At 38.7% G+C, this 10,192-nt stretch overlaps 1 protein-coding gene across 1 annotated transcript in view; it reads right to left on the bottom strand.

Moving 5' to 3' along the window:
• Nucleotides 1-416: 416 nt before the first annotated feature.
• RAB21 (RAB21, member RAS oncogene family) overlaps nt 417-10,192 on the bottom strand; it is a 35,970-nt gene continuing 26,194 nt past the window's right edge. The window contains exons 5-7 of the mRNA XM_007952462.1: nt 3,841-3,895; nt 3,243-3,331; nt 417-559 (exon numbers count right to left, since the gene is read on the bottom strand). Coding sequence (XP_007950653.1) covers nt 417-559; nt 3,243-3,331; nt 3,841-3,895 — 287 coding nt within the window. The remainder of the gene's footprint in view (nt 560-3,242; nt 3,332-3,840; nt 3,896-10,192) is intronic.

Below are 10,192 nucleotides of genomic sequence, written 5' to 3'. Positions count from 1 at the left end.
CCACAAAATACAAAGGACTGCAAAAATGCATATCATTCCAACAACATATATAAGTTATTAAATAAAGATTTGATTTAAAGAATATAAATGAAGCCTTTAAGTAGGTCTTTTCTACATGCATATTATTCCTCATTAAAGAAAAAAATATGTAAAAAGGCCATTGGTAATTGCTTTGTTAACATTTGTAGAAAATGCCAATTCTCTGGTCACAAACTTCACTAAGTTTATTTAGCACTTAAGGTCTCTGCAGTGTTATAAATGTAATTTAAAATACTGTTAATTCTATAACTCCATTGGTAAAATAATGTGACTCGGAATATGGCAGTCTTCATGTTGAGGGCAATGATCCACAGTTTTGTTGTGTGTGTGTGTGTGTGTGTGTGTATGTATGTTTTCAATTTCTTATGCATGAGCAGTTATCCAGAAGAACAGCACCCTCCACCACCACCCTGGGCTTGAGGTTCATCGTCGATAATCTGCACGCCTCGCCTTGCAGCTCCCGGTTGACTGGAGCCATTGCCTTTTGCCCTCTCATCCACTTGTGCTGTTTCTATCATCCCTGAGAGGGAGAAAGCAGAAATGATTAAGACCACAATCTGTGAGGTTTCTGTTTCTATAATTTCAGTGTAAAATTATGATAGATAGTTCTGACTTTCAACCAATAAGGAAATTAAATGTACTGAATGTTTCATCAGGTCACTAAACAGCTTTACCCGCAATTTTAAAAAACTAGTATCATTACTGCAAGTGTATTTGTTCAGTGGGATGATCTCAGTGACATCAATACAGAAGAAAATTTTTTGTTATGAACAAATGACAATGTACAATTATAAATTTTAAGATTTTCCAACCACACTTAGAAATAAGAATGTTGTTGTTGTTAAATAAGAGTAAGAAGTTCAAATCATTCCAAGTACAAGTGATTTTACGGTACAGGGCTTTTTCTTCTAGAAATGTGACACTTTTAAGCAAATTCTATTTGAAAAGAATGAAAGTTTAAGATGAGGGAGAAAAATAAAACTGCAGGAAACCATCTGATATCAAGAATTAGCATGAAGCCACTCTTAATGAAGACTGTGATAATGGTGAAGGGAGAGACACAAAGATCAATGGAACAGAAAACTGAGTCCAGAAACAGACACATGTATACAGTCCTAGCAAGGAATGGTTAAAGGGCTTGGCTGCTAACGGAAGGTCAGCTACTTGAACTCACCAGTACTCTGGCAGAGAAAGATGTGGTAGTCTGCTTCCATGAAGATTAGTTTTGGGAATCCTATGGGGCAATTCTACACTGTCCTATAAGGTCACTATGAGTCAGAATCCACTCCATAGCAAAGGGTTTGGTTTATTTGGTTTTATAGTCACTTGGTTTTTGACACATGTGTCAAGGTTAAGGAGCTCTGGTGGTATAATGGTTAAGGCATTTGGCTGCTAACCAAAAAGTCAGAAGTTTGAACTTACCAGCTGCTCCGTGGAAGAAAGATAAGGCATTCTGCTCTGTAAAGATGTATAGCCTTGGAAACCCAATGAGGGTCACTGTGAGTTAAAATCAATTTGATGACAGTGAGTTTGTTTTTTTGGTTTTGGTGCCAAGTTTATTCAATGGAGAATAAATAACTCTTTTCAAGAAATAGTATGAAAGAAATATGTGAAAAATAACCCTCAACCTATACCTCACACCATATACAAAAATTAACCAAAAATGACTTATAGACCTAAATGTAATACCCAAAACATAGAATCTGTCAAAGAAAACAAAGGAAAAAAATCTCTGTGATTTCGGGTGAGGCAAAGACTCTCAGATAAGACACAAAAAACACGGATCTTAAAAGAAAAAATGATAAATTGGACCTCACCAAAATTGAAAACACATTAAAGCTGGAAAAGCACCAATCTACAAAAGTGGTTCTCAAACTTGAAGGTCCATCAAAATCATGTGGAGGGTTTGTTAAAACAGATCTGGGTACTACCTCCAGAAATTCTGATGCAGTAGGTATGATGCAGTGCCCAAGAATATGCATTTCTAACATGTTCTCAAGCGATGATGCTGTTGGCCAGGGACCTCACTTTGAGAATCACTAATCTGGAAGAATTATGAATGACCTTAAGGGATTCATAAAACTCCTGAAATTACTTCAAAGTTTATATATATATATCTAGAGAGAGATTTTTCAGGAGAGGAAAATCTGAGCATTTCAAGTTCTCAAAAGAAGGATGAAGAGAAAGCAAAGGCAGGAAGTGGGAAGTGTGCTGTTACATAGCCAAGATTGCAATTAATGTCACAAAATGTGTATGAATTGTTGAATGGAAAACCAATTTGCTCTGTAAAATTTTTCCCAAATCACAATTAAAACAAAACAAAATAAAACTTAATATGGAAAATTTCAAACATATATAAAAGTAGAAAGAATAACATAATGAAAATCCACACGTTTACCACTCAATTTCATCTGTATTGTTGTTAGTTACCATTGAGTTGACTCTGACTCATGGGGACCCCATACATGCAGAGCAGAACCACTCATAGGGTTTTCAAGGCTGTGATTTTCCTGAAGCAGATCACCAAGCCTATCCTCTGAGGCACCTCTGTGTAGGTCTGAACTACCAACCTTTTAGCCAACAGTCAAATACTTAACCATGTGTGTCACCTAGGGACTCTACAGCTCCATGCGTTTCCACTATTATTTTCAAGCAAATACAAGACACACAAAATTTTATTTGTAAATTATTTTAATAGGCTTCTCCAAAAGATAAAACTTTCAGTATAACCACAACACCATAATAAAAAAAAAATACATATCTAATAATTTACTTAATATCAGTAAGTATTCATATTTCCCAACTGCTTTATATGTTTTTTTCCCTCTAGTGTGTCAAATCAAAATCCATATAAGGCCCATTTATGGCAATAGGTTGCTATGTTTCTTAAATACATCTTAATCTACATATTATACCTTCATTATTACTGTCAATAGTGAGGTATTTATTTTAATGTGCATTTAGTGAATATCAGACACATGATTTCAAAGTTATTAATTACTGCTTGAAACACAGCTAAAGTAGGTAGGTATTTAAGCTTTAAAATATGAGTTAGTTTAAGGAAAAATATTAAGTAAATAATTGCACCAGTAGATGTGAAAAGTTTTCAATGTGGTCAGTTGGTAAAATATCACTTTAGGAATACTACCAGTATTTTAAAATATCGAGTCATTTCTGAACACATTAAATCTAAATATACCTACTTTTACAAAGGTCAAGAAAGAGTTCTTCAATTCCTTTGTTCTGTTTGGCTGATGTATGATAATGTTTTGCTCCCACAGATTCTGCATACCTTAAAAAAAAAAGAAAAAATGAACTTTAGTGTTTGATGTGAAAGTTTATTCACGTTTTGGTCATAAATGCTATTTAAACATTTTACAGTGGCCATTTTTATAACTAAATATATAACCTAAGTTCATTGAAATTAAGATTAGATAACTGTTCAATATATTTCTATACACTGAACCAAATTTTATTAAGAGCACAAATCTAACAACATTTGCATTTTCATAATTTGGAGCCCAAATACTTTGGAAATTTTTGTGACTCACTACCTATTTGGTCATGATGGTTTTCTTTCACATCACTCTTATTTTTTACTGAAATAAAATAGGAAAATAAGAGTGGAGTGTTCTTAAAATAGTGTCAAAAGCCACCAAATTACCAATGTAAAACATGCTTCCCCATATCCAATAGATCAGTCTACATTAAGAAGTTTGAGTAATCCCTAAATGGTAAAGCATGAGGCACAAAGAGGAAAATAATCGCAACATCAGTGAGTGGGGGAGGCACAACACTTACGATTCAGCTTCTTGAATGGAAACGTGTCTCTCCTTTTCCAAGTCTATTTTATTACCTAATTTTGGGGGGGAAAATCAGTCTTTAATACTGATTAATTTTTATAATGAAATTAAACCAACTCACTATACATATAATGTCATTTTGATCACTTGTGAAAATAATACAAACCCTGATCTTACTTCCACATGTCCTTAAACTATAAAGTTAACTCCTACGATGTGAGGGTTGATCACAGCTGTCAAGATAAATGTCTCATCTTCCCTCAAATGGTTCAATGCCTGTCTCTCATGAAAGTGAATCCTCTGTCAGAGGAAACAACTTTTCCAGGGAGGGGCAATACTCTTTGATTTAGGGTATACTGTGAACTAGGACTCCCGAGAAACCTAGTGGATAAACCTATGATTCTTTGCCAAGTGTAAATGGTCAATGATAACAGAAAGAATTTTCTATAATCCTTGATTAACAGTCAATAATTAAGGAAGGCTATCTTACTGGTTTCCTTAATTACTGATGGTCTCCAAGTTAAGCACTGATGTCTTTAAGTTAATCATGGACTATTATAGGCTTAGAGATCATCAATAATTAAGGAACACTATCCACTCCTTGGAAGGAAAGTTGGGCAATTTACTTTCGTAGTGATACTGTCTCAGCAACCCAAGGAGGGGTTGCTATGAGTTGGAGCCGACTCCACGGTACACAACAAATCTTACTGATTGAGAGCTCTGGTAGTGTAGTGCCTAAGGCACTTGACTGCTAACCAGAAGGCTGGAAGTTCAAACCCACCAGGCACTCCTCGGAAGGAAGGTTGGGTGATCTACTTCCGCAGTGATACCGCCTCAAAAACCTAAGGAGGGGTCACTATGAGTCGGGTCCGACTAGATGGCACAAAACAACATCTTACTGGTTAAGGAGCTCTGGTGGTGTAGTGCCTAAGGCATCTGACTGCTAACCAGAAGGTTGGCGGTTAAAACCCATCAGCCACTCTGCAGAAGAAAGACTGGGTAATCTATTTTCGTAAAGATTTATCACCTCAGAAACCCAAAGGGGGTCACTATGAATCAGAATCGACTCGATGGTACTGAGTTTGGTTATTTTTTTATCTTACTGGTTAAGAAGCTCTGGTGGTGCAGCGCCTAAGGCATCTGACTGCTAAACAGAAGGTTAGTGGTTCAAACCCACTAGCCACTCTGAGGAAGGAAAATAGGCAATCTACGTCCATAAAGATTTACCACCTCAAAAACCTAATGGGCGTCACTATGAATTGTAATCAACTTGATGGCAGTTTTTTTTTTTTTTTTAAATCTTACTGGTTACTAAAATATCTTAGATTAGCTTCTTGGTTTCTAAGTGTACTTTGGTTTCCTGGACGATATAAACTGGTAAAAATAAGAATTATAATGTATAGATTTTGAAGCACTCTATCATCATAAGGGGAAAAACACTGTTTAAAAGACACTAGAGAAGTTAATATATGTGTATCACGCACATTCAAAATTACTGAAAATAAGTTTAACTCTCCTTAAACAATTGACACCAAATCAAGACTTCATCTTGATGCTGGTTACACAAGTGTATTTAGTTATGAAATAAATTTATACCTTTAAAAAAAAAGCCAGCAAAACAAAAATGAAGGAACTGTAAAATGCAGAGTCTTTATATAATACGAGAAGTAAGGCGAATTGGCTGAAAACAAACATTAGTAAAGGTATTGGTAAGTAACAGACAGGAATGGGGAAAATACCAGAGAAGGACACTTGAAGTATGTATTTTTCTATTATGACTTGTAGGGAGAAAAAAAGAAACATTATAAATAAAGTCATTTTTTCCTGGGACCTTAAAGAGTCTAGAAGACAATTTCAGATATAGATATTTCCTAAACACTGAAGCAAGCATCCAATAAAAGATACAATGCCTCAGAGACTGAAATGCACAAGCCCAGAGATTCTAGGTACTGAAGACTTAGAATATTTAAACATCTAACTGCTAGCAGCTGCAGCAACTATTTGAGATACATGGCCTCAGGTTGCATGGCAGGGAACTAGACTACATATACTAAACCTCAACTGGTACCAACAAATTCAGTAATGAAATCTTCCTTCTTTGAACAGTCATCTGTCTACCTCAGCAAGAAATTACATATTAATTCTAATATCCTACATTTTGTCAATAAAATTTTAATTTGCTATATATTATAGGGGAACTCTGGTGGCATAGTGCCTAAGGTACTTGACTGCTAACCAGAAGAAGGCAGGCAGTTCAAATGCACCAACCAAATGGGGGTTACTATGAGCCAGAATCAACTTGATGGTAGTGGGTTTGGCTACTCCTCAGAAGAAGACTGGACAATCTACTGATTGAGAAACAAACCAAACACACTGCCATTGAGTCAGACCCCACTTATAGCGACCCCTCCTTGGGTTTCTGAGGCAGTATCACTATACATTGCCCAACTTTCCTTCCGAGGAGTGGCTGGTGGGTTTGAACCACCAGCCTTCTGGTTAGCAGTCAAATGCCTTAGGCACTACACCACTGCCTTGGAAACCTAAGGAGGGGTCGCTATGTGTCATATCAACTTGACAGCAGCGAGTTTTTTTTTTTGTTGTTGTTGTTTTAATATATTATAGAGGGAGTTCTGGTGGTGTACTGCCTAAGGCATTTGACTGCTAACCAGAAGGCTGACGGTTCAAACCCACCAGCCATTCCTTGGAAGGAAGACTGGGCAATCTACTTTCATAGAATACTGCCTTGGAAACCTAATGAAGGGTTGTTGTAAGTTGGGAATGACTCAACAACAGCGAGTTTTTTGGTTTATATATTATAGAAGGAGCTCTGGTGGTGTAGTGGCTCAGGCATTTGGCTGCTAACCAGAAGGTCAGCAGTTCAAACCCACCAGCTGTTCTGCAGAAGGAAGATGGGGAAATCTACTTCCATAAAGATTTACAGCCTCACAAAGCCAATGGGGTTACCACGAGTTGGAATCGACTAGGGCAGTGAGTTTGGTTTGAGTTTCTATATTATAGCCAAGACAGCAAGCAGTCACCAGAAGATATGCAACTTTTTTCATGCTACAAAGAATGCAAAAAGCACCACCCAGTGGCCAGTGGCTCAAGCAAACAGAGGCAAAACATTTTTTCACTCTAAAGAGACAAAACAGGATTGTCCTCTATAGATGGCAAGAAGACTTTTGTTCAAATTAACTAAAACCCTTTTTTTCCCCAGCTAGATTCTAGTATCTCTTGTTCCAAATTCCACTACAATCACTAACATGACTATCTAAATGAGATTCTGGTATCCTGTTAAACTAGGTAAACTGTGCCCAAACACCAGTGTATATCCAAACCAAACCAAACTCACTGCCACTGTGTCAATTCCAACTCATAGCAACCCTATAGGACAGATCAGAACTGTCCCATAAGGTTTCCAAGGCTTTAAGTCTTTATGGACGCAGACTGCTTCATCTTTCTCCCAGAGCAATTGATGGGTTCAAACCACTGGCCTTTTGGTGAGCAGCTGAAACTTTTAACCACTCACCATCAGAGCTCCTTAATACCAGTGTATATAGAAGATATAACTGTATTACAGCACAGTGCCTTGTATATAGGAGCCACTCAAAAAATTTTTGTGGAAGAAAAGAAGGTGGGATGAAAAGAGGCTATTAATTAATTCCAGTTCCATCTACAGAGGTTCTGCTTTAGAGTATCTGGGGTGAGGTCTAAGGAGCTCTGGTGGTGCAGTGCTTTAGGCATTTAACTACTAACCAGAAGGATGGTGGTTCAAACCCATCAGCCACTCCATGGCAGGAAGACAGGGCAATCTACTTCTGTAAAGATTTATCACCTCAGAAAGTGGGGTTGCTATGAGTCAGAATCAAAGTGATGGTAGTGGGTTTGGCTTTTGGTTTGGGGTGAGGCCTAGGAGAGTTTCCCAGGTATGATGGTTAATGTTATGTGTCAACTTGGGTGAGGCCGTAATTCTCAGATGTTTAACAGACACTGGACTGATTGCTATGTTCTCCCACAATGTAATATAATGTAATCATCTGCCACTTTATGCTTTGATGTGAGCAGTCTATCAGCTGAAAAGTCCATCGGTTTCCTTGGGGGTGTGGTCTGCATCCAATATATATAGATGTTCCAGCAAAGCTCTCTCACTCTTTATCTTGCATATGACTTGTTGACTTACCTCTACTTTTTGGGGTATGAGCCAACAGCCTCGTATCTTATCTGCTGATTGTGGGTTTGTCAACCCTTGCAACCATGCTGAATCAGAAGAAGCCTCCAGACTGACACCTTAGCCATGGATTTGGGATTTGCCAACTTCTACACTTGGGAGCTCTGGTAGCATGGTGGCTAAGGCACTTGACTGCTAACCAGAAGGCTGGCGGTTCAAACCCACCAGCCACTCCTCGGAAGGAAGGTTGGGCAATCCTACTTCCATAGTGATACTGCCTCGGAAACCCAAGGAGGGGTCGCTATGAGTCGGGGTCGACTCGACGGCAAACAACAACAACACTTGCATGAACCATTTAAATCTCTGTATACATATTTATACATATATACACTTCACTGGTTTTCCTCCTCTGGAGAACACAGCCTAAGACATTTGGTACCAATAGCGGGTTCCTACTTTAACAGTTACCTAAAATGTAGAAGTAGTTTTGGAACTTGGTAATGGGTAGAGACTGGAAGAGTTTTAAGGTACCTAACATTAAAAGCTTAGATTGCCTTGAAGAGATTGTTGATAGATTTATGGATGTTAAAGGCGATTCTGATGAGGGTTCAGAAAGATATGAGGAGCACTATAGAGAAAATCTCTATCGTCTTAATACATTTGGCGCCAGCAACAAAATGTTGCTGGAAATGTGGATGTTAAATGTGCTTCTGGTGAGGATTTAAAAGTAAATGATAAACATGTGACTAGACAATGGAAGAAAGTCAATGCTTTTTATGCAGTGACAAAGAACTTGTCAAATGTTTGGTGGAAGGTAGGTAGACCACGGCTATCTGGCTGATGAGATTTCTAAGCAAGATCTTCAGGAGGCTGCCTGGTTTCTTCTTGTTGCTTATAGTAAAATGCAAGAGAAAAGATTGATGCACTTAAAAACGTATTGTGCGAAATGAAAACAAAGCTTGAAGATGTGGAAGATTCTGTTGTACAAATATAAGGACACATGTCCAGAAAGTTCATGATGAACATGGCTAAACAATCTTCTGTTAAAGAAATGAATGTAGTGATTAATGGATCTAACCAATTATTAAAGCAAAAAATCCATAGGTTAGACTTAAGGGGAGAGAGAAAGGAGAGAGGAGAGAACAATGTCTGGCTCTTGGAATAACACAAGCAGGAAATAAGCTAAAGGAGCTACATCTGTTGTCCTCCAAGGAAAGAAAAGGACCATCCCTGGAGCAGCTCAGATATCAGCAGAACTGTTGGAAGATGCATGGCACGCAGGGCCTTCTCACTTTCAAAAGGTAGGGCTACAGTCTCCTGCATCTCAAAGGATGGGGTTACAGCTTCCTAGGTTTTAAAGAGTTGGATCTTCATCAACTCAGTTCAGGAGACTGGGGCTGCCTTAAGGTTTGCCAGGTTTTAGGGCCGCTGCCCAAGGCTGAGGGAGTGGGGCTGCCATGCCCAAGGGCAGAAGAAGAGGGCCTGTCAAGGCTGAGGGGGTCACCACTCAACTGAACAAGAATAGGGCTGCCTAAAGCTGAGAGGGGAGGAGCTCTGGTAGCATAGTATCTAAAGGCACTTGACTGCTAACCAGAAGGCTGGCAGTTCAAACTCACCAGCCACTCCTTGGAAGGAGGGTTGGGCAATCTACTTCCGTGGTGATACTGCCTCAGAAACCCCAGGAGGGGTCGCTATGAGTTGGGTCCGATTCGACGACATATAACAACAAGAACAGCAACAAAGCTGAGAGAGCAGAATTCTCACCCCAGAGGTCCTGGAAGATAGAGCTGAAACCCAGGGCCTAAAGGCCTTCATTCAAAATCCAAAGGGCATGGCCAACACCCAGAGGCTGGAGGCAGGGCCATTGCTCACATGGTCTCTGAGAACAGAGAATTATTTTCAAGCCTTAAAAGCTAATGTTATTTGTTCTGCTAGGTTTTGGACTTGCTTGATGCCTGTTATCCCTTCTTTTTCTCCAATTTCTACCATTTTTTTTTTTTTTAAATTGTGATTTGGTTGAAGATTTACAGAGCAAATTCACTTTCCATACAGCAGTTCACACGTACTTTGTTTCATGTCACTGACCACAGTTTACCACAATGCAACAGCTCCCCTCCCACTTCCTCCCCATAGTTAGCTCTTCCCAGTGTCCATTCCTCTATACACTCCTGTCCCCTGAGCT

The sequence above is a fragment of the Orycteropus afer genome, unplaced genomic scaffold, assembly GCF_000298275.1.
Source record: "Orycteropus afer afer isolate SDZICR_OR568_19922 unplaced genomic scaffold, OryAfe1.0 scaffold00339, whole genome shotgun sequence".
Taxonomy (NCBI): domain Eukaryota; kingdom Metazoa; phylum Chordata; class Mammalia; order Tubulidentata; family Orycteropodidae; genus Orycteropus; species Orycteropus afer.
The sequence above is the reverse complement of the archived record's forward strand: the minus strand, read 5'-3'. Positions and strand labels throughout refer to the sequence as shown.